This window comes from Podarcis liolepis (assembly GCF_965112155.1).
Source record: "Podarcis liolepis genome assembly, chromosome: 8".
Taxonomy (NCBI): domain Eukaryota; kingdom Metazoa; phylum Chordata; class Lepidosauria; order Squamata; family Lacertidae; genus Podarcis; species Podarcis liolepis.
In genome coordinates, this window is record NC_139560.1 from 6,470,180 (window position 1) to 6,495,082 (window position 24,903).

At 44.3% G+C, this 24,903-nt stretch overlaps 1 protein-coding gene across 6 annotated transcripts in view; it reads right to left on the reverse strand.

Annotated features, from left to right (window-relative positions):
- DENND3 (DENN domain containing 3) overlaps positions 1 to 8,255 on the reverse strand; it is a 49,495-nt gene extending 41,240 nt beyond the window's left edge. For 3 of the 6 annotated variants that reach the window (XR_014529072.1, XR_014529073.1, XM_083516543.1), the window contains exons 1-2: positions 5,931 to 6,298; positions 273 to 552 (exon numbers count right to left, since the gene is read on the reverse strand). Coding sequence is in view for 3 of the 6 variants with exons in the window: in XM_083516543.1 (XP_083372669.1) it covers positions 273 to 552; positions 5,931 to 6,014 (364 nt within the window). In the remaining 3 variants the exon portion in view is untranslated. Of the gene's footprint in view, positions 1 to 272; positions 553 to 5,930; positions 6,299 to 7,404 lie in introns of those variants that run through there. The other 3 variants (XR_014529071.1, XM_083516545.1, XM_083516544.1) reach the window with 3 other exon arrangements.
- Positions 8,256 to 24,903: the final 16,648 nt, after the last annotated feature.

A 24,903-nucleotide genomic window follows, 5' to 3' on the forward strand; every position in this document is an offset into this window, starting at 1 on the left:
CCCGCGTCCCTCTTGTGAATCTTTGTACTTTTGTCCATTTACTGAATTTATTTTCCCCGATTTAAACTATAAAATGGTGATTCTCTTGAGTGAAAATGAGAGTACCCCCAAACATGTTTTAAAGAAAAAAAGTACTGTATCTATCTATCATCAATAAAATGATTCCCACTTTTCCAGAAGCACTACAAGTCCCCTGCTTTTATGCATCAATATTGATCCTATCCGTTAACAGACATGAAACTGATTATTAAAATGACAGGGGCTCACATTACCTGGAAAGCAAAGCTGTGGCAATCCGTTAAGGTCAATGTCTATAGGGATGGTAATATCTTCAGTCTCAGGAATTTTATGGGCTCCATTCAGAGCTTTTGCAGTGTCAATCTTGGATTTCTCTTTCTTTTTCCGAAAGGAACGCCGTTTCCCTTTATTGAATGCATTCCTATTTATATTTGTGGTTTGCAACTCTTCCTTGCTGATGAACGGAGGTACAAAAACAGAAAGTACTTCTGGTTCAAAGGGAGGGGCGCTTCTTATGTCATGTCTTTGAGCAACCTAAAAACAATAAAATAATAACAATTATTATTTTGTCCCCAAATGATGGTTCACATATAAGAAATTTACTTCTGCTACTACGTAGCAGCAATTTATTTTTGTTATGAAACAATCCACCCCAGCTAAAACAATATTTTTAAAAGAATGTTACTAATATTATTTGGCAATAATTACGTCTTCAGTCTTCATCCTCTTATGTATTATCTTCATTTTGTACATGGTGCTCTCCACACATATATCCAATACTAAATTCTACTGTACCTGTTGAATTGTACTTCCAAGTAAACAAACTCTAAGTCTACTGGTTCAAAATTAAAGCCAAGAGCATTTAACTAGGTGCAAAAGTCCATCCACTGTCAGTTCTTTCTTCAAGAATTAATAATACACATTAACTGAAACATTAGGAATGTTATTATTTCAATTTGTTACCTACCTTTCAACCTAAGATCCCGGGGCAGGTTACAGCAATTAAATCGCGATGTTAAAAGCAGTTCAAAGCAATTTACCATCACAAAAATATGGTGGGCCCTAAAACTAGACACCCCAGGTGTCAAAAAGCAAAGGTAAAGAGATACATGTCTTTAGCATTCAATGAAGATGCCAATCACACCTCTATGGGGAGAGAGCTCCACAGCTTTGTGGCTGTCGCAGAGAATAGGTAAAGGTAAACGGTAAAGGAACCCTGGACGGTTAAGTCCAGGCAAAGGTGACTACGGGGTTGCGGCACTCATCTCGCTTCAGGCCGAGGGAGCCGGTGTTTGTCCACAGACAGCTTTCCAGGTCATGTAGCCAACATGACTAAACTGCTTCTGGCGCAACAGAACACCATGACAGAAGCCAGAGCACAAGGAAACACTGTTTACCTACCCATCACAGTGGTATCTATTTATCTACTTGTGCTGGTGTGCACAACTGATAGGTTGGCAGGAGCTGGGACAGAGCAACGGGCACTCACCCTGTCACGGGGACTCGAACCACTGACCTTCCGATCAGCAAGCCCAAGAGGCTCAGTGGTTTAGATCACAGTGCCTCCCGCTTCAGAGAGAATGTCCTTGCCCAGGCCACCAGCAGCCCACGCTTTCAAAAGTGATGGAACAACCAAGAGGGATTCCTCTGCTAATCTTAACACCCACGGGGATCAGTAGGGAAGGAGACGATCCTTCAGATGGTTGGAGCCTGAGTCATTTGAGGCTTTAAAGCAAGGCTGATTGCCGAAGAATGCATGCTTTTGAATTCTGGTGCTGGAGGAGACTCTTGAGAGTCCCATGGACTGCAAGAAGATCAAACCTCTCCATTCTTAAGGAAAACAGCCCTGAGTGCTCACTGGAAGGACAGATCCTGAAGCTGAGGCTCCAATACTTTGGCCACCTCATGAGAAGAGAAGACTCCCTGGGAAAGACCCTGATGTTGGGAGAGATTGAGGGCACAAGGAGAAGGGGATGACAGAGGATGAGGTGGTTGGACAGTGTTCTCGAAGCTGCCAGCATGAGTCTGACCAAACTGCGGGAGGCAGTGGAAGACAGGAGTGCCTGGCATGCTCTGGTCCATGGGGTCACGAAGAGTCGGACACAACTAAACGACTAAACAACAACAAAAGGCAAAGTAAGGCCTGGGGGCCAGATCCAGCCCAATCGCCTCCTAAATCCAGCCTGCCGACGGTCCGGGAATCAGCGTGTTTTTACATGAGTAGAATGTGCCCTTTTATCTAAAATGCATCTCTGGGTTATTTGTGGGACATATACAAACTAAAATGTTTGTGTCAATACACTGATCAAGCAATGCCGGTCTGCTGCTATGCAGGGCATTTAATACACAGTTCATTTCCCCCCAAAGTTTCTGAGGCTATGGTCTGCTCACGAAGTGATGTCCTGGGGTAATCAAAAATCTTTCTATTAAGTTGCTTGTTCAAAGTACACTTGCATTTTTACAAAAAAACACCTGCGGTGCAAACTGCATCTTACAAGCTGTTCTCACCATCACAGTTGCTCTTGGAAACAAAGAATATGCCTTTTGAATTAATTAATTAATTAATTTACTTTGAAACAATTAATTTATGGCATTTACTTCCACAAGATGCAATGTTGTCTACTGGCTTTGAAAAAGAGCATTAGATAAGTTTGTGGAGAACAGCTTCATCAACGGCTATTAGTGACAGCTAAATGAAACTTGCATGTTCAAAGGTAACTGAGTCATGGCACAGAAATAGACGGTAAAATAAATTAATTAAGAAATGGGTCCCCAAGTGCGCATCTAGGTTAAAAGATGGGTCCCAAGTCTGAAACAGTTAAGACTATTGGTCTAGTACAGGCACAGGCAAACTCAGCCCTCCAGCAGTTTTGGGACTACAACTCCCATCATCCCTAGCTAACAGGACCAGTGGTCAGGGATGATGGAAACTGTAGCACCAAAACATCTGGAAGGCCGGGTTTGCCTATGCCTGGTCTAGTAGTTAACAATATTGGAAGCAAAGTCAATAAAACCTAAGCTAATACAGTTTCTATGCCGGTTTCTCAGGAACTTGCGACACCCTTAAATCTATCTTACTTCAATACATTTTTCTTTTCAATTTTCTGCAAAGAATGACCATTATCAACCAACAAAACCAAATAAAACCAACTAAGCACGTTGATCTTCATCTAGTTCATTCTACCGAAGTCAGTTCGCAGGATGTTGGTGGCGAAACAAACTAAGCATGCTATTTTGCAACCAGTTCAGTTCATTCTGCTGAAACTGACTCATAGGAAGAAGTCTTCTATAGGAAGTGCCCACACCACTCCATCATATTCTATGTCAGATGGTGCCCCCCCCAAAATGTTGCTGAACTCCAACTCTCATCAGCCCCAGCCAGAGATGGTGAGAACCAAATGGGTTACCCCTGCTCTAGGCAAATTATTAAACTCCCTTCAGATTCAGGAAGCAATGCACTTCCCTGGTGTAAGGGGGCAGACCTACCAATGGCTATCAGCTTTTCCCCTTTCCCAGTCTAGCCATGAGATGAACAGCTGACAATGGGGGTAGCTTTCAGTCAATGAAAAAAGAAAGATTTAAATGGCAAGGATGTTTCATATAACTGCCTAAGCATGCAAGCAGTGGTGGTGCTCGGGAACGGGGAGTTGGGAACCAAAAGAGTACTTATCAAAATCATATTGTCGTTTTCAGCGGATAATAAATCAGTTTGACACCCTGGTCATATGAGTGACACCCTACTTTAGATTCAGGTAGGTAGCCATGTTGGTCTGATGCAGTCAAAATAAATATAAAGCACCTTAGAGACCAACTAAGTTTGTTCTGGGTATAAGCTATACCCAGAACAAACTTAACAGGTAAAGGGACCCCTGACCATTAGGTCCAGTCGTGGCCGACTCTGGGGTTGCAGCGCTCGTCTTGCTTTACTGGCCGAGAGAGCCAGCATACAGCTTCCGGGTCATGTGGCCAGCATAACTAAACCGCTTCTGGCGAACCAGAGCAGCGCACGGAAACGCCGTTTACCTTCCCGCCGGAGCGGTACCTATTTATCTACTTGCACTTTGACGTGCTTTCGAACTGCTAGGTTGGCAGGAGCTGGGACCGAACAATGGGAGCTCACCCCATTGCAGGGATTCGAACCGCCGACCTTCCGATCGGCAAGCCCAAGGCTCAGTGGTTTACACCACAGTGCCTTCCACGTCCCTAGAACAAACTTAGTTGGTCTCTAAGGTGCTACTGGACATTTATTTTTAATTTGTTTTATTTAACCCTAATTTAGAGACCACACAATCATCACAATGCCAAACAGCCGTTGCCATTCCTGACACAAACTCTCCCCACCAACAAAGGAGCTGTGGATCCACTTTTAGAACAACCTGTAACCAATTCAGATGGAAGATAGTTGTTCAACAAACGAGCTTATCTGCTTAAATAGCCCTCATCAGAAAGGAAAACAGTAACATATTAGGCAATTTGGAGAGAGGATACATCTGATGAAGTAAATAAGTCTACAAAAGCTTATGAAAAATAAGCTTATTGGACGAAAGAAGAATGGCAGACAAAATTAATCGACTACGCAGAATTAGATAAAATGACAGGAAGGATTTGAAACCTGCGGGACCAGAGATTCACAGAAGATTGGAAAAAATATACAAACTATTTGAAGAGCAACTGTAATCAACAAATTACACTAGTAGGACTACAAGAAGTTTTGTAAGGAGAAATATATGAAACATTGCAAAGTAGAAAAAGAATAGAGATATTAGTTATGAGATTTAAATGTAATAGTGAAAGTAAGAAATGTATATTGAGTGATTAGATTGGAAAATTTTCAGAGGCGATTGATGGAAGTAAAAAAAATTGTATAAGATGTAAAAGTATGTTTAATTACTGTTGAAAATGAGATGTTAAAAAACTAATAAAATTATATACACACACACACACACACAGACATATATATATATATATATATATATATATATATATATATATATATATAGTGGTACCTCGTGTTAAGTACTTAATTCGTTCCGGAGGTCTGTTCTTAACCTGAAACTGTTCTTAACCTGAAGCACCACTTTAGCTAATGGGACCTCCTGCTGCCGCTGAGCCCTAAAGCACAATTTCTGTTCTCATCCTGAAGCGAAGTTCTTAACCTGAAGCACTATTTCTGGGTTAGCAGAGTCTGTAACCTGAAGCGTATGTAACCTGAAGCGTATGTAACCCGAGGTACTACTGTATATAAGAAAAATAAGCTTATTGGTCTTTAAAGTCCCACAAGACTCTTGGTGTGTGTTTTCCCTGCAAGCAACCAACACAGCTAACCCTCTGGAAACCGTAAGGGCTTGGTGATTAAGACTTAAGTGTTGCAGCATGCTAACGAAACGTCACAGCCTGGTGACATGCCCACTTTAAAGCAAAGTGGCACATCTCCATTTCACAACATCTCAACTCTTAGGAAGTGGCGGCGGTTGTTTCTTTTTCTTCTTTTTTAATCTGCAGAAACCACACACTCACCTTGTAAAAGGAAATAAAACGTTTATTTAAAAAAGTCTTCCCCTGCCCCCAAGCTCCTAACATGTAAATAAAGGCCAAAGAAGGAAGTTGACAAATTAGTGAGACAGGCGAGATAATCTTAAACTCCTGCGATCTATTATGTATTTACAAGGGGATCTGTGGGACAGAAGCTGTGTTCTTGTTGTTTTTTCCTTCTCAGCCTCAGGGTGGATTTACCAGTTTGTCAGCGCATCAGGAACACGCTAACAGTTTTGCACAGTTACATAGCACAGAAATGCAGCCGCGCTGGTTTAAACGGATCTCAAGGGTGCATAGAAAGCGATTTGTTCCACCTTTCTCCTGCAGTCACCAACCCTGCGAAAGCGTAGCAGCTTAGTCCCTTTTCCCTTTTTTACCTGGTACATTTCCTTCTCCCTTTCTCTAGGGACGCCGACCAACATGCAGATCTCCAGCACTGAAGAAGGGAGCACATCTTCCATAGCAAGGGCGCGGAGCCCACAAGAAGCCGAGGAACCCGGGCTGCTTCCTGCCACTTCCAGACGCAGCCCACAGACCCCGGACAGCCAAGTTCAGTTCCTCCAGCCCTGTAGGAAGAAGGGAAGAGGAGAATGGAGGTGAAGACAGCAGCCTCCTGGCTTCCGAGAAGGAAAGAAACAAACGAGGTCTGTGTCATCCGCTATGGGAGGAGCCTCTGAAAACTCTCCTCACTCAGAGGGCTGGATAAAAAGTTAAAAACCAACAGGGAAAGGGATCAAAAGGAAAGTTGACACCTGCAAGGAGTAGCAAATCTCACCCCATGGTACTTCTGTTTCCAAGCACCCTTTGCAACGAAACTGGGGGGGGGGGGTTGGTCCCAAAATAAGGAATAAAAGGAGCCTTCAGTCTCTCCTCGCCCTGGGATGGAGGGGAAAGGAAGGGGTTTCCTGATTGTCTCTTCACTTATTTTGGGTGCATTTTTTCACTTTCTTTTTTAATCTCAAAATTGACAGCAAAGGGGGGGGTGAGATGGGGGGCTCCTTCGTCCCGATTTCTTCACCCGACCCCAAAATTTGGGGAGGGAGAATTTGTTGGCCAGCTCAACGCATTCAAACAATATAATAATAATAATAATAATAATAATAATAATAATAATAATAATAATAATTTATTTATACCCCGCCCATCTGGCTGGGTTTCCCCAGCCACTCTGGGCGGCTTCCAACAAAACACTAAAATACGAAATAACCTATTAAACATTAAAAGCTTCCCTAAACAGGGCTGCCTTCAGATGTCTTCTAAGAGTTTGGTAGTTGTTTTTCTCTTTGACATCTGGTGGGAAAGCGTTCCACAGGGCGGGTGCCACCACCAAGAAGGCCCAATGAACAACACCCCAATGAAGGGGGTTTCGTTTGGAAACGGGGTGGCATATAGCCCTAACTTCAAGCTCGGCTCCCAAACACCCGCAAAATAATGTGGGGAGGGGGGAAGCAGTCCTCTCTTAAGTTGTCTCTCCTGACATCCATCTGCCCATCTGCAGAGGCTTTGAATCATAGGATCATAGACTCTAGGAGAGTTGGAAGGGACCCCCAAAGTCATTTAGTCCAACCCCCTGCAATGCAGGAATCTCAACATATTGTCACGTCACCCCCCCCCCCAACAACAACATCCAATTTGAAACCCTACAGGACCTCACTTAGCTTTGCAAATGGGCCAGCGGTTTTATTTTAATCTTGTTTTTAAGTTGTATTCATTCAGCTTCTTTTTATTATTGGTTGTTAGCCGCCCTGAGCCTGGCCTTGGCTGGGGAGGGCGGGGTATAAATAAATTTTTTTATTATTATCATTATTGATAATAATTATTGATTATTGATAAAAATGGGGGGAAACACACCTTCTCTCCCCAATATTTCCTTAACGTTTAGAGAGCTCCTGCCCACCCCCCTCAAAAAAGGGGGAAGGCAAAAAAGACCCCCACCCCAAAAAAGGGGGAAGCAAAAAGACACACACACCCCAAAAAGAGGGAGGCAGAAAATACACCCCCAAAATGGGGAAGGCGGAAAAAAACCAAAAAGGGGGGAAGCAAAAAGACACCCCAAAAAGGCACCCCCCAAAAAAGAGGGAGGCAAAAAAGACACCCCCAAAACGGGGAAGGCCAAAAAAAATCCAAAAAGAGGGGAAGCCAAAAGACACCCCAAAAAAGAGGGAGGCAGAAAAGACACCCCCCAAAACGGGGAAGGCCCAAAAAAACCAAAATGGGGAAAGAAAAAGACACCCCCAAAAAGGCACCCCCCAAAAAGTGGGAGGCAAAAAGCCACCCCCAAAATGGGGAAGGCCAAAAAAACCCCAAAAATAATAATTCGGGATAAACCTCTAAAGAGTTGCCTCTGAGGGGCTTCTCCTCATTTCTCAGTGCCAAGTGGGGTGGCAAAAAAAATGGGGAGGCGCCCACCCCCCAACTCAAATCTCTCCTCAGCCCAGTTAAAAAGGGGAAGATATGGAAGACACACACGGCCCCTTCCAGGAAGAAGGGCCGGCTCCCCTCGGCCGAGGAAAAGGGGGCGTCCTCAGGCCCACCCCCAAAAGCTAGCGTCCCTCCAGCTGGGACACCCACACGCCCCACCGCGCCGCCCCTGCCCGGCCTTCGCGGAGGCCTCGGCGGGCGGGAGAGGCGGAGTCCCGGGCGGCTTCCCTCGAGCAGGGGAGGAGCGGGAGAGGCTGCCCGAGGCGCGGAGGCAGGAAGTCGGGGAGGAGGAGGAGGAGGGCGGTGGCGGCAGAAGGAGGAGAAGGAGGGGAGGGTATGAATGTATTTCTTATGGCTGTTATAGGGCAATCGGTTTTAAAAAACACAACCAAACTCTGGCAGGATTTATTTATAGATTTCATCAAGTTTAATGCACCACTAGTGTGTGCATATAAACTCTGTTTGTTGGTTGGTTTCATCAAGTTTAATGCACCGCTGGATTTTTATTTTTTTGTGTACATATATACAAATATATATATGCAGGTTTTGGTGTCTTCGGGTGTCTTCCCGTGTAAGAGTTGGGGTGTCTAGGCGACGTTTCGACGAGGTCTCACTCGTCATCTTCAGGCTGGTGCTTTCGGCTTCTTGTTACTGGAACAGAGCAGGATCTCAGTGTTTGAGTTCCTATAAATACTGTTGAGGGGGTGTGGTGTATAGCCTCCGACGTTCTGGGCAGAGAGGAAGTTCCCAGGTTAGTGTGACTTTTCTTCTTTTGTTCCTTAATTACTTGAGGGATATCTTGAGTGATTTCTTGAGTGATATTCTGAGTACCACTTAGGAGGGTCATTAAGTGTGGATTAGTTGCTAAAGCTTTCGTGTCTTGACCTCTTGAGCTTGTGAAGAGTTTTTCTGAGAAGATGGCTGTACTGCACTTAGTTGTGCTCTGGCTTGGCTTCGTGTATAGGGGCGAGCTGTGGTTTTGTGCCCTGTGCCAGTCAGATCTGTGTGGGGATTGCAGGGGGGTGCAGCATCCGTTCCAGTAACAAGAAGCCGAAAGCACCAGCCTGAAGATGACGAGTGAGACCTCGTCGAAACGTCGCCTAGACACCCCAACTCTTACACGGGAAGACACCCGAAGACACCAAAACCTGCATTCCTGTACCCGTGAAAATCTACGAAAGCAAATATATATATATATATATATATATATATATATATATATATATACACACACACACACACACACACACACATATATACATACATACATACATACATACATATATACATACATACAGCATAGCTGACAACTTTTCCCTTTTCTTGCGAGGAATCATATTTGGAATAAGGGAATTTCTCTTTAAAAAGGGAAACGTTGACAGCTATGACATAGGCGCACACATATCCACACATATATAATCCCTCTTTAATTATTTCATACAATTTAACACACCGTTGCATTATGTGTGTCTAATTTTTTACTTTGGAAAAAAACCACCACTTACTTTATTTATTTATTTATTTCATGACTGCACCACTTGATTGTTTGGGGGTTTTTCAATAATAATAATAATAATAACAATAATCCACTCAAAGTGGTTTCTGAAAAGGCAAGGCAATATTGTAAAATGGAGAGAAATCCACAGCCCTGCTTCACGACATATGAAAGCTAAAATGATAAAAGCAGATCAGAGTTTTACCTGAACTTTCTAAGCTTGCCTAAACAGGAATGCTTTTAGCGGGTGCCGAAAAGAGAAAAGCGAAGGCGCCTGCTTGGTCTCAATTGGCAGGGAGTTCCAAAGTGCTACACTAAATGACCGAGTTCTTGCAAATGCAGAACAGTTATTAGGTAGCACCTGTAAAAAGGTAAAGGTACAGGGACCCCTGACAGTTAAGTCCAGTCCCAAACGACTCTGGGGTTGCGGCACTCATCTCGCTTTACTGGTCAAGGGAGCCAGCGTTTGTCCACTTCCGCAGGCAGTTTTCCGGGCCATGTGGCCAGCAATGGAACACTGAAACCAGAGCAGTGCACGGAAACGCCGTTTACCTTCCCGCCGGAGTGGTACCTATTTATCTACTTGCACTTTGACGTGCTTTCAAACTGCTAGGTGGGCAGGAGCTGGGACTGAGCAACGGGAGCTCGCCCCGTCACGGGGCCTCGAACCGCCGACCTTCCGATTGGCAAGTCCAAGTGGCTCAGTGGTTTAAACCACAGCGCCACCTGTGTCCAGGTAGCAACTGTAGTAGTGCCAATTAAAACTACAGTGGTACCTCTGGTTGCAAACGGAATCCGTTCCGGAGGCCCGTTCGCAACATGAAAGGAATGCAACCCGCAGCGGCACGTCTGCGCACGTGCAGGTTGCAATTTGCTGCTTCTGTGCATGCGCGGGAACATCATTGTGCGCGTCTGTGCATGCATGAGCAGCGAAACCCGGAAGTAGCCCTTTCCAGTACTTCCTGGTCACCACGGGACGTAACCTGAAAGAACGTAACGTGAAGCGGACGTAACATGAGGCATGACTGTATACACAATATATAAATCAATTTGATTTTCTCTATGGTTCTTTTTGTTTCTTCACTGGATTTCTATTTCTTGTTATATATATATATATATATATATATATATATATATATATATATGGTTTTGGTGTCTTCGGGTGTCTTCCCGTGTAAGAGTTGGGGTGTCTAGGCGACGTTTCGACGAGGTCTCACTCGTCATCTTCAGGCTGGTGCTTTCGGCTTCTTGTTACTCTGTTCCAGTAACAAGAAGCCGAAAGCACCAGCCTGAAGATGACGAGTGAGACCTCGTCGAAACGTCGCCTAGACACCCCAACTCTTACACGGGAAGACACCCGAAGACACCAAAACCTGCATTCCTGTACCCGTGAAAATCTACGAAAGCATATATATATATATATATATATATCCATATTTCTCCATATTTCTCCATATTTCTCCATATTTCTATTTCTTGTTTTCTCTCTCTCTCTCTCTCTCTCTCTATATATATATATATATCTCCATATTAGTTGAATCCATCAGGTGCACTACAATATCTTTTGTTTTCTCATTACCTACTTATAGGCTAAATAAAAAAATTCCTTCCAGTAGCACCTTAAAGACCAACTAAGTTAGTTCTTGGTATGAGCTTTCGTGTGCATGCACACTTCTTCAGATACACTGAAACAGAAGTTGCCAGATCCTTCTATATAGTGAGAAGGTGGGGAGGGGTATTACTCAGAAGGGTGGTGGGAATGGGAGATTGGCAGATAGCTGAGATGAGCCTGTTGACAACTCTTAACGACTGCAATAGGTCTTACAGGAAAAAGCATATCTTTTGTTTCAGTGTATCTGAAGAAGTGTGCATGCACACGAAAGCTCATACCAAGAACTAACTTAGTTGGTCTTTAAGGTCTTTAAGGTGCTACTGGAAGGAATTTTTTTATTTTGACTATGGCAGACCAACACGGCTACCTATCTGTAACTACTTATAGGCTGTCTTTTTAGGGATTCAGGATAAGCTCAGACATCATAAACTCACTCTCACACACTACAAATTTCCAATAATATTATGAACAAACGTTTAAAAACTCGGGGCCAGTTAAAACAGATACAGTGCTGCCCACCTCGGCAGAAATAAAAAAGTTATCCATTATAAGATAGTGCTCTAAAAATAATGCTAGCTAAAAATAATGGTTTGCAGAGGAGTAGCTGCATTTACAGAATGTTAACCATTTCCTTTTCTTCCTTTTCTTGTAAAGTTAATATTATTATTTCATTTATAATGTATATAAAACAGAAGGAACAATTATGACAAACAGGCAAAAACTGAAAGATGAAAAACAAGGCGTCAGAATGGCTCTATTAGCAGTAGCTATTGTTCCTACAATAGATCATGGGAGACCGGTTCCATGATTAGAAAAGTTCATATATTAGTGGAAATAGCAATAATAGTGTTCCCCTTCCCTTGGTTGGCTACATCTGTACTGTATTTCTATTATTCTGTTCCGAATTAACTGTAGAAATGGATGACGGGCCTCCTCAAGGCATAAGAAGGCTATTAAATTAGGGTTACCAGACATCCCCGTTTCCCAGGGACAGTCCCCGGATTTACGAATAAGCCCCCAGACAAATTCCATCCCTGGAATGTCCCCGGATTTCATCTCATGTCCCTGGGAAACGCAGCAGCGGCAGTCTCAGCAGCCCGGAGCAGTTGGCTCTGGCTGGCTTCAGGAGCTGCTCAGAAGTCCCCATATGATGGTGGTGCAGGGGCTCAGAGATGCAGCTTCCGGGCTGCCCCCACCTTTCCTGACCCCAGCAAATAAGATGTGAAGGGAGGCTTCATGCTGCCTATCGGAGCAGCCTCCCCATTCCTACTTGCGTGCAAGCAGGAGCGGGGCGGGGATCTCTTAGCTGTGAAGGGAGGCTTCACGCTGCCTATCAGAGCAACTGGGAAGCCTCCCTTCCCAGCTGAGGGACCCCCATCCCCTCCTGCTTGCACAGAAGTAGGAATGGGATTGGGGCTGCTCTGATGGGAAGGGAGGCATCGCGCCGCCCAAGCCTCACCACCGCCACTCTCGGTCGTCCTTCTCTGCCTTCCATGCCTGACTGCTTCCCCACCACCACCACGAAATAACCAACAACTTAGGGGTTGCCCAGGCTTAGGGAGAAAGGAGATAGAAGCCTTGGAGGAAGTGGCGGTTGAGGTCAAGGCAGCGGCCGCCCCCTGCTACCGCCATCGCTGCAGCATTAACATCCCGAACGTGTATTTATTTATTTAAAGTGTCCCCGGATTCATTGAAAAAAATCTGGTAACCTTATATTAAATGGCCAAGAAAACAATTTCCCCAGTCGCTGTGGAAAGAAGCAATTGCAGATTTGAAACAGTAAGAAAAGGTTCCTTTTGGGGGGGAAAGGGCAGTATTATTCATAATGTATCGATAGCTCAATGCAAGTTCTTTTGAGGGCTTATACCCAGGAAAGTGGGTACGGGGTTTCCAGTGTTTATTTGCTGCAGGGGAAGGAAGAGGAAACTGTTGCCCTCCGAATTTTGTCGCACTACAGCTCCCCCCATCCCTGAACATCGTTGCCTGAGGCTGATGGGAATTGGAGTTCAACAACAACGGGAAAGCCACAAGTTCTCCATGCCCGCTTTGCTAAATTAATGCAGTCGCTCATAACAGAAGTTATTGGGGCAGTGTACAAAAGGGGGGGAACCACACACAACTTTAAAACAGGCCTCTGTGCGTGTTCTTGCAAAGGTTGCATAATAACAGAGCTAGATTATTTGCTCAAGTTCACATCTCATTCAAATAATCAACATGCAACTCAAACCTATCCTTTCTGGAAGTTATTATGGAGTACACCTTATGCATATAACGTCAGCTGAACCGAACAGACTTACTTGTGTAATCTGTCAAGGCAAATACTTGTATAAATTGTGATAAGCCTGAATGACAAGGTTATTGGAGGAGGTTATTGCAAGCTGCAGCCGCCAAGCCAATTGGCATATTTAAAACACTGCATTTGGGTGTTCAGATTCACACATTATACCAAACAGTGCCTTTTGTCTTTCCTGCATCTGTTTTTCTCTGCGTAAGAAATGATATTAGGTATTAGGAAAAGGAAGAGAGCTGTGTTTAAATCAAAGTACAGCACTGCATGTGAATTATGGGTGCAAGAGACAATAAAAATACATTCCTTGTAAAAACAGATTCAAAGTAAATTCGAACCTTGAGCCGGAAGGAAACAAATATAGAGGGAGGTCTCCAAAGGGAAACACAGAGAATGAGATGTACATTTGCACCGACAGTCTACATCCTCAGATACAAATCAACACTCCATGTCCAGGGTCCAAATGACAAAGGTTCAAAGACTCTGAAGCACGCAAGGTGCTCTCTCCTTCACAAAGCTTGCCATATTCCCTTCAGTGGAGGGGGCTCACAATTTTGGTGCACAATGGAGCATTCATGGAGGACTGGACCATAGCTGTCAACTTACAGATTTGAAAATAAGGGACGAGCAGCCTCAAAAAGAAGGGATCAGCAGCCAAAATAAGGGATTTTCCGGGCACAGGTATGTTCAACTTCTGAGCCCCTCCGAGCCAAAGGCAGAATGCCCAGCCAGCAGCCAAACGAAGCCTCAAGCAGTTGTTCCCACAGCGCAGCAACCCGGCAAAAGGGATGCAGCAAGGAAAACCACCGTCACCTCTCCGCTGGGAAGCACTGAGCAAAGGCGAGTCCCCAGGCAACGCAGCTGGGCACAAGGCATGCAAGCTCCACCCTCCCAGTCGTTCTTAGACTTCTTATTGGGTGAGCAACGCAGTCAAGCAACACAGTTCTTCCCTCCTTCCTGGCTGGCAGGGAGGGAGGGAGAGGAGCTGCTTTCTTTGAAACCCGGGAAATTTAAGGGACATCATCAATAAGGGACAGCAGCAGGACATGGCGCTGGGATAAGGGACTGTCCCGCCAAATAAGGGACACTTGACAGCTATGGACTGGACTGGGCCGCAGACCCTCGATAGGAAATTAAAACGCCTTATTTGTTGGCAATTTGTCTCGAGAGACAATGGAAGAGTACACCTTTTGGGGTGAAGTCAAACTGTTGGAAGGTTGCAGCACCTGCTGCGGCTATAGAGACTGATATGGGAGAGACATGTTTTGTTGCAGATGGGGCAGATGAAGGCGTCTGGTTGTGCTTCTCTCTCTGCGCTCCTCCCAACAGTCATTCCTCCTCTGGTCACTGCTATGGATGCGCAACCTGGCTGTCTCCAGGCACTGAAGTCATATGCAAGGGCAGGGGTTGGCAAAGCTTTTGTGGCTTGGGCCAGTTCATGGTCCCGCAGATGCCACAGTGGACCGGAGTGTGTGCTATTTCCGGTGCTCCTTCTGGCGCTGAGGAGATGGGCACAACCTCCCATTGGCTGAAGGAGCTTCCCTGGGCGAGGGTCCCAAAGCTAGCAGCAGGGGTCTGTGGGCCAGTTAAACAACCCCCATGGTCCAGGCAATGGTATTTATAGTTTCAAACAAAGGATTTCCGTTTTCACCAATTATGTACATTATTACCTCATTTTGGTAGTGATGTATGGAAGTGAGAGCTGGACCATAAAGAAGGCTGATCGCCGAAGAATTGATGCTTTTGAATTATGGTGCTGGAGGAGACTCTTGAGAGTCCCATGGACTGCAAGAAGATCAAACCTCTCCATTCTGAAGGAAATCAGCCCTGAGTGCTCACTGGAAGGACAGATCCTGAAGCTGAGGCTCCAAGACCTCATGAGAAGAGAAGACTCCCTGGAAAAGACCCTGATGTTGGGAAAGATGGAGAGCACAAGGAAAAGGGGACAACGGAGGACGAGATGGTTGGATAGTGTTCTCGAAGCTACCAGCATGAGTTTGGCCAAACTGCGGGAGGCAGTGGAAGACAGGAGTGCCTGGCGTGCTCTGGTCCATGGGGTCACACAGAGGCGGACATGACTAAATGACTAAACAACAACAACAACAACATGTTTAATACATAAAAAAATTCCTTCCAGTAGCACCTTAAAGGCCAACTGAGTTAGTTCTTGGTATGAGCTTTCGTGTGCATGCACACTTCTTCAGATTCCTGTATCTGAAGAAGTTTGCATGCACACGAAAGCTCATACCAAGAACTAACTCAGTTGGTCTTTAAGGTGCTACTGGAAGGAATTTTTTAATTTTGACTATGGCAGACCAACACGGCTACCTATGTTTAATACTTATGTGCAATAAGCACTGGCAATTTATGCTGATTCAGGTTTGATTTTCACCAATTTCTGTTACATTGTGTTAGTGTGCATGTTGGGAACCTGTGCTACGTGTAGCCATTTGCACCATGTAGCAACTTGAGCTGTTTCTTTGTGATTCACATATTAGCTGTATTCCTGCTACAATGTGTGTGTGTGTGGGGGGGGGTCAACTTGCAAAATCATCAGTTTCATAAAGCAACAGGTTACCATAACTTCTCTAATAGAAACGCACTCAAGGATTTCCAGGGTTATACATTATCACATTTATTGTGGCCTTTTGAGCCACCACCACATTTGGAAAGGAAGAAGAATAATTCAGATTTGATATCCCGCTTTATCACTACCCTAAGGAGTCTCAGCTGAGGGACGCGGGTGGCGCTGTGGGTTAAACCACAGAGCCTAGGACTTGCCGATCAGGTTGGCGGTTCAAATCCCCGCAACGGGGTGAGCTCCTGTTGCTCAGTCCCAGCTCCTGCCAACCTAGCAGTTTGAAAGCACATCAAAGTGCAAGTAGATAAATAGGTACCGCTCCGGCGGGAAGGTAAACGGCGTTTCCGTGCGCTGCTCTGGTTCGCCAGAAGTGGCTTAGTCATGCTGGCCACATGACCCGGAAGCTGCACTCAGGCTCCCTCGGCCAGTAAAGCGAGATGAGCGCCACAACCCCAGAGTCGGTCACGACTGGACCTAATGGTCAGGGGTCCCTTTACCTTTACCTTTAAGGAGTCTCAAAGCGACTAACAATCTCCTTTCCCTTCCTCCCCCACAACAAACACTATGTGAGATAGTCAGGCTGAGAGACTTCAGAGAAGTGTGACTAGCCCAAGGTCACCCAGCAGCTGCCTGTGGAGGAGCGGAGACGCGAACCCGGTTCACCAGATTACGAGTCTACCGCTCATAACCACTACACCACACTGGCAGGAGCAACGCAGGCCTTCTTTGTTGTGGGTGCCAACATGATGGAATCCCTGGCTCATCCAATCATTTATTGATGCGGCCACGTTCAAATGCTACACAAGTCTTGCTCAGAGAATACAGTGGCTGTAGAAGAGTTTGGATTTGATATCCCGCTTTATCAATACCCGAAGGAGTCTCAAAGCGGCTAACATTCTCCTTTCCCTTCCTCCCCCACAACAAACACTCTGTGAGGTGAGTGGGGCTGAGAGACTTCAAAGAAGTGTGACAAGCCCAAGGTCACCCAGCAGCTGCATGTGGAGGAGCGGAGACGCGAACCCGGTTCCCCAGATTACGAGACTACCGCTCTTAACCACTACACCACACTGGCTCTCAGTGTGTAGCTTTGGCGAGGATCTCCAAGTAGCGCCATTTTGGAGGACTGGCTTTGCATTCCAAAGGTTCAGGTCCTGGCATCTACAGTTTATTTTTATTATTATTATTATTTAACTTCTTTTTATTAGTTTCAATTAGCTAAACAACACCAAACAAAGACAAAACAACAACAAACAACAGGAAAAAAAGAAAAACATAGTAAAAGAAACACAGAGAAACAAAACATACAGTAATTAAACGACACATCAATAATTGACTTCCCTTCAACTCGGTTTTGGACTATATTACAAAAGGTTTTCTTTCTGCAGTTTCTCTTTTTTAACCTCTGCACATCGCAGGAGCTATATCGAAATATCGAACCTACTGTGATTTTTAAATTTCTTACATCTGCTTCAATATATGTCATAAATTTATTCCAATCATTAATAAACTTTGTACCTTTTTGGTTTCTAATTTTTTGTGTCATTTTTGCCAGTTCTACATATTCAAATAATTTAGTTTGCCAATCTTTTACAGTTGGAGTGTTTGGTGTCTTCCAATTTTGTGCTATCAATATGCTAGCAGCTACTGTTGCATATTGGAATAATATCTGATCTTTTTTAATTTCATTCCCAATTATCCCCAAAAGGAAGGCCTCAGGTTTTTTTTACAAAAGTATATTTAAATATTTTTTTTAATTCATTATAAATAAGTTCCCAAAACTTTTTAATTACCTCACAAGTCCACCACGTGTGGTAAAAATTGCCTTCCTTGATTTTACATTTCCAGCATGTTTTATCTCCGGTCTTGTACATTTTTTCCAGTTTTACTGGTGTGATGTACCATCTGTACATCATTTTCCCCATATTCTCTCTAAGTGCCGTACAAGCTGTGAATTAAACTGGCATCTACAGTTTAAAAGATCTTGGGTAAGAGATGTTCGGAAGAAGCTCTGCCTGAGACCCTGGATAGTTGCTAAAAGTGTATTGCTATAGCACTGTATTGCTTTAAACTGACCTGGTACAATGTTTCCTAACACCTTCCAAATGGACCTCTGCCATCATGTTTGCTTTCCATTTTCATCACGCTTTTGCTGGTTGCAAGCCTATGCCCACTTACCTGGAAGTCCCATTGATCTCAACGATGCTTACTTCTGAGTACAGACACCTATGTTTGCATTGTTAGTGAGAGAATTGTCCTGGTAGTGGTTTATAATGCTGTTTGTTTGAAATTGTTTGTTTTTAATATTGTGTTTTTATATCAGTAATATTTTATTATTTTAATGTGTTTTTATGATTTCCCACCTTATGCTTCTGAACAGAAAAGTGGGATGTGAGGGTATTAAAATATTTCTTTACAAAACAGGGGCTACCCACAGACTCCCTTACAAAAAGCTGCAGCACTATTCCCATTTGCTCCTTTCTCTTCTGTAAAGAACATTCATGCTGAATAATCAAATTCAAAAGCTCTTTGAAATTCACAATATTTTTCCCATGGCTCTTTCCTCTTCTTGGTTTCATGCGTCGTTTTCCTGCAGTTATTTTTTCCCAGTTCATCAAAGAGCGAAGTGAATTTCTTTTTCTATCCATATAAAGTGAATTATTCATCACGAACTTCATTGTTCATCTTCCTTTTCCTACTTAGCCTTTTCCCTTCGTCCATTCTACTGCATTTAATGAATTCATTTTGATTTAGGGGGTCCTTTTTTCTGACACCTGGGAAACTTTCCCAAACTTCACTTCTTTATTGCCGTTTGCAACCTCGAGATGTTCCTTGTTATCAGCATTATTACTGCTCCTCCAGTGCTGTCTCAAGGATTATCCATAATCTTCTCTGCACCTTGATCCAGGTTATTGCCATACAGAGCAGACTTCAAAAGGTAGGCTGGTGGGTTTTATTATTATTATTATTTACTTGCAGCACTGAAATGTTCAGCCTCCTGCCAGGAAAGGAAGTCTCACTCTGATTGCAGAAAGACCTGAGGATTGGTGAACCATATCTAATTTGCATTTACAGATGAGGATGAGGATTTCAAATTTATTTACATTTATTTATTATATCCTATGCCTTTTTGAAGGGACACTGGTGGTGCTGTGGGTTAAACCACAGAGCCTAGGACTTGCCGATCAGAAGGTCGGCGGTTCAAATCCCCGCAACGGGGTGAGCTCCCATTGCTCAGTCCCTGCTTCTGCCAACCTAGCAGTTCAAAAGCACGTCAAAGTGCAAGTAGATAAATAGGTTCCACTGCAGTGGGAAGGTAAACGGCGTTTCTGTGAGCTGCTCTTGTTCGCCAGAAGCGGCTTAGTCATGCTGGCCACATGACCCAGAAGCTGTACGCCGGATCCCTCGGCCAATAAAGCGAGATGAGCGCCGCAACCCCAGAGTTGGCCACGACTGGCCTAATGGTTAGGGGTCCCTTTACCCTTTACCTTTATGCCCTTTTGAAATGTGTTTGCAGGGGGATTATTGGGTTGTTGCTTTTATTTTTATTATGTATTTTTATTATGTATTATGTATTGTGTGGTTTTATATCTTGATTTTATGATCTGAACTGCCCTGAGACTCCTGGGTATAGGGTGGTATATAAATTCAATTAATAATAATAATAATAATATTTAAAAATGCAGTAAAATGGCTACATACAAATTCAATTAAACAGAGAATACAATCCAAAAACAATACATCGTGTAACAATAGCAGTTCCAAAGCAGCTCAACAAACCAGCTGCAATGTGTTGATTAAAACCTGAGAAAACAAAATAGCTTTTTAGCCACATGCCTATATTATGTGAAGCAGGGGCCAGGCAAATGTCATTTTGTTGTTGTTGTTGTTGTTTAGTCATTTAGTTGTGTCCGACTCTTCGTGACCCCATGGACCAGAGCACGCCAGGCACTCCTGTCTTCCACTGCCTCCCGCAGTTTGGTCAAACTCATGCTGATAGCTTCGAGAACACTGTCCCACCATCTTGTCCTCTGTCGTCCCCTTCTCCTTGTGCCCTCCATCTTTCCCAACATCAGGGTCTTTCCCAGGAAGTCTTCTCTTCTCATGAGGTGGCCAAAGTATTGGAGCCTCAGCTTCAGGATCTGTCCTTCCAGTGAGCACTCAGGGCTGATTTCCTTCAGAATGGATAGGTTTGGTCTTCTTGCAGTCCATGGGACTCTCAAGAGTCTCCTTCAGCACCAGAATTCAAAAGCATCAATTCTTCGGTGATCAGCCTTCTTTATGGTCCAGCTCTCACTTCCATACATCACTACTGGAAAAACCATAGCTTTTACTATACGGACCAGTCTTAAAACATTGGTTTTAAGGATTCAGAATGCAGCAGTCTGATTGGTCCTAGAACAATAGGATCCAGAATGCAGCAGTCTGATTGGTCCTAGAACAATAGGATCCAGAATGCAGCAGTCTGATTCGTCTGCAGGAGCCACCCAATCCAACTCCAGGTGGAGGTGAATCCGCAACCTGATTGGCCTACAGGAGAATCCCGGAATTAGCCAATCACGTGGGGCCCATTGTGTAAATAATGTATATAAAGCAGACATTTCGGGGGAACTTGCATTTCTCCTCACTACTATGAGCTGAATAAAGAGCATGAAATCCACACTCAACTCCGAGTATATTTAACGCACCCTCTTTTCTCTGAAAAGTCTGCAACCACATCGCTCAGCCGAGCGCAGACAAGACAATGCGATCATCAGCCCGTGATCACAGCACGGCACGTTCCCCATTGCTTATTTAGTCGGGGGCTTGGTTGGGTGCACACATGCAAATGAGGCAGTAACAAGCGTGACACATATTTCTCGTTTCCGCTCAAGCGGAATGCGGCGGTCTAGACAAAACCGGATAAACCTGGTTCACAGCCACGCTGGACAACCGCAAAACAGCCAAGTCATTTGCCCCAAAGCAGAAAAAGCCACAATCGTGTTTCACGCTTCAAGGTGCTGAGGCCAGCTTTCCTTCTGCACTTTGAGAACCACCAGTTATTTTAGTGAGTTTTAGCTAACAGAACTGCTCAGACTGCTGAGAGGTTTGGATATGCTGTTTGGCGCTAGGATTTGGAGGCTTGGCCTCCTTAACTGGTGCAACCAGAATTTTCTCATCCTGCCATAGCTGTCAACTTACAGATTTGAAAATAAGGGACCAGCAGCCTTGAAAATAAGGGACCAGCAGCAAAAATAAGGGACCTGCAGCCTCACCTGTTCCAAGTACTCCAGTCTTCCTGTCCTCCTGCAGTCTGGTCAAACTCATGCTGGTAGCTTCGAGAACACTGTCCAACCAACTTTGCAATCAGAGGTTCAACTGAATAGAATCTGAATCACATGCACCATGAAGCCTATACAGCCTCAACTTAAGATGGCTCCCCGGCCTGGCTTTGAACTGCAAAGTTCGCAGCAGCACGTGCAACAAAATGGCGTCCAGCATTCAAAAACCGCCTCAGCTTGCATTAACTAGCCACACACAAGGCATGCAAGCTCCACCCCCCAGTCGTTCTTAGACTTCTTATTGTGTGAGCAACACAGCCAAGCAACACAGTTGGAGCCTCCCTCCTCCCTGGCCGGCAGGGAGGGAGGGAGAGGAGCTGCTTCCTTTGAAATTTAAGGGACATCATTTAAGGGACATCCATCAATAAGGGACAGCAGTGGGACATGGCGCTGGAATAAGGGACTGTCCCTTCAAATAAGGGACACTTGACAGCTATGCATCCTGCCTCTGACTTGGGTTGTCTTCTCTGTGCAAAATAAGACTGGCCATGTCAGAGATCCCAGGCCCTACCTGGAAACATTGCTAAGCTCTGGCGATGATCCTAGTGAGGTAAAAAAAAAAAAAAAAAAAAGAGTGTGTCATTATTTAAATCTTGCCATTTCCTCCTTCCTCCTTGGTTTTGCTCTATTTACCACCAGAAGGTCAGGCCAAGAATAGGATCAAGGAAGTTATGTGTACCAACACACTGCAAATTATTTTCCCCCAAATTGGCTCAAATATTGACTTCCTTTGCAGAATAGTTTAGTCTGCTTTCAAGTTACTTAGATGCCACAATGCTCTGCAAATATGGTGGTATCTGAAGCAAGACAGGTGTTATGTACTGAGCTGAATAGGATCCAAAATGCAGCAGTCTGATTGGTCCTAGAACAATAGGATCCAGAATGCAGCAGTCTGGTCCACAGGAGCCACCCAATCCAGCTCCAGGTGGAAGTGAATCCGCAACCTGATTGGCCTACAGGAGAATCCCGGAATTAGCCAATCACGTGGGGCCCATTGTGTAAATAATGTATATAAAGCAGACATTCTGGGGGAACCAACCATTTCCCTACCCACCTGAGTACTACTCACTCTAGTCTTGCCCCAAATGCAACCTCCAGCTGTTTTGGACTACAAGCTGATGGGAATTGTAGTCTACATGTAGGGCTTTTAAACTAGGGATGCCCAGAATGAATTTCTGTGCTCCGTCCAAATTATGGCCCATCTACATATATGCCAGACCAGAAAGCGACATTTATTTTGAGTTCACTCATTTTTCATTTGAAAAAGGAGGAAGGGATTTAGGCTAACAACGCAGCCATAGAGCTTATTCCCTTTCCCCCAGAAGAATATTGGATTTTGCATCCATTGATTTACCCTGCTCCTATTTTCAAAGGGTCTGGAGGGTCAATCGACTGCCTTAGTCTTTCTGAGTTAAATACATAGGCTTGCAGTATTTGACGTGTTTTGTATGTGCCGTCTTAGTCAGGCAAGTGCAAATAGCTGTCTTCATTAAGCAGGAGCCAAGCCAAGGAAGTTCTTAAGCAAACAGTGAACGCCCAAAACATTTTCCTTCTTTTCTAAGCCATTGTTATGTACTGAGTTGAATAGGATCCAAAATGCAGCAGTCTGATTGGTCCTAGAACAATAGGATTCAGAATGCAGCAGTCTGATTGGTCCTAGAACAATGCAGCAGTATGATTGGTCCACAGGAGCCACCCAATCCAGCTCCAGGTAGAAGTGAATCCGCAACCTGATTGGCCTACAGGAGAATTGCGGAATTAGCCAATCATGTGGGGTCCATTGTGTAAATAATGTATATAAAGCAGACATTCTGGGGGAATTTCCATTCCTCCTCATCACTATGAGCTGAATAAAGAGCATGAAATCCACTCTTGACTCCGAGTATATTTCATACATACTGCCCTAACCATTTTCAGCAGAGTGCATATTTGTATCTACCATCTGAATCTGCTTTCCCAAGGCGCTTTCTTCATTGGTATTCATTTTTAAAAAACCACATGGAAATCAGTGAGGCATATCATGTATTTAATCGACTTGCCAGGTGAGATTCCAGAAGAGCAGGCATGTTAGCCTTTGCACAGCAAAGACAAGGGGTGCTGGGCTGACTTAGAACTTTTCTGCAAGGAAAGCTCAGGTTGTCTGCAGGGCAAAAGTGTAGGAAGTGTTACCTGGAATATGGTTTTAGCATAAAAATTGTGACTGTTCTCTCTTGAAGCTCATCAGCATACGTTAAAGCTACATGTTGTAGAGAGATAATTTATTATGGTCAGAGACCAGCTTATTAAACACACTTGGGGGTACAGTCACAGAAGGAAAACAAACAATTAAAAGAATGTACAACAATAAATTTAAAAACAATGTACAACAATAAATTTAAAAACAATAAAAAAATTCCTTCCAGTAGCACCTTAAAGACCAACTAAGTTAGCTCTTGGTATGAGCTTTCATGTGCATGCACACTTCTTCAGATACACAAAAGACTTAGTTGGTCTTTAAGGTGCTACTGGAAGGAATTTTTTTATTTTGACTATGGCAGACCAACACGGCTACCTATCTGTATTTAAAAACAATGTACAACAATAAACTACCGCAGGGAGTTGATCCAGAGTCAGCCATGGAACTGAGTTTGGGGATTTTCTTAACGAACTAGTTTGAGATGGTCTGCGCCTACAGATCTGTACACAGAATCTGGCGACCATCCGGGTCGTCTTCTGATCTTTGCCTAAAAGGAAAAAGTCAAATTTTTGCTTTTCCGGGAAGTCAGCAAGCCTCACCAGTAGGGGATCAATGGTCTTACTACGTGCCTCTTCATAAAAGGGACATCTAAAGAACGAGTGTTCTGGGCTTCCAATCTCCCCCAATGAACAGGCGCAAAGTCTCTGAGCATATGGGACTTTTTAAAAGGATCCCTTTAGGACCAGCGAGGGCAGAGCCAAGCTTCTGGTGAGTGCAAAGGCCCTTCTTGCATTTTTAGATACGGCTACATGTTGTATATTTAAAGCATATGACTTTCATCCAATGATCTTGTAGTTTGTAAAGAGTGCTATGAATTGTGCAGTATCTGCTAAATTCAGTGAGACTGGCTGCAGACAATCTGGGAGGGCTGTTTCTCCCCACTCTTTCCCATCAAATCATCAAGCATGAATAAATGTTTCTGTAATGGGGAGATCCCATAGCTTACCTCCGCTGGTGGAGGACTATAAGCATTGAGTGAATTATGGCCACTTCCACTTCTAATGGGTTGCTTAGCAACCCAATTGCTGCCAGCTCATGTAATATACCCAGGAGCAGAAGTAGGTCAATTCTGATGAGGCAAATGGGGAAAAGTCTCCGGGAGCTGGAATGCCGGTTTGTTGTACATGCCTTCTCAATGCAGGCCCCTTCATGCCCTTGGGCAATGGCTTTCAGGGTGGCAGGTGGGTCAACCTTCAGAACACCTAATTCCTTGGTACAGACGATAAACGATTGAACGGAGGCAGAAAGGCCCCAGTTGCTGCTATGGTGGACTGCGGAGTTTTCTTCTGCTTTGGGGGTATAGTTAAACCAGAATCGGGTGCTAGACTGTGGCGTGTCCTAGAATACTCGGACAAATCCATCTTTTGCATTCAAGGAGCATATATCTGCCTACAGGAGGA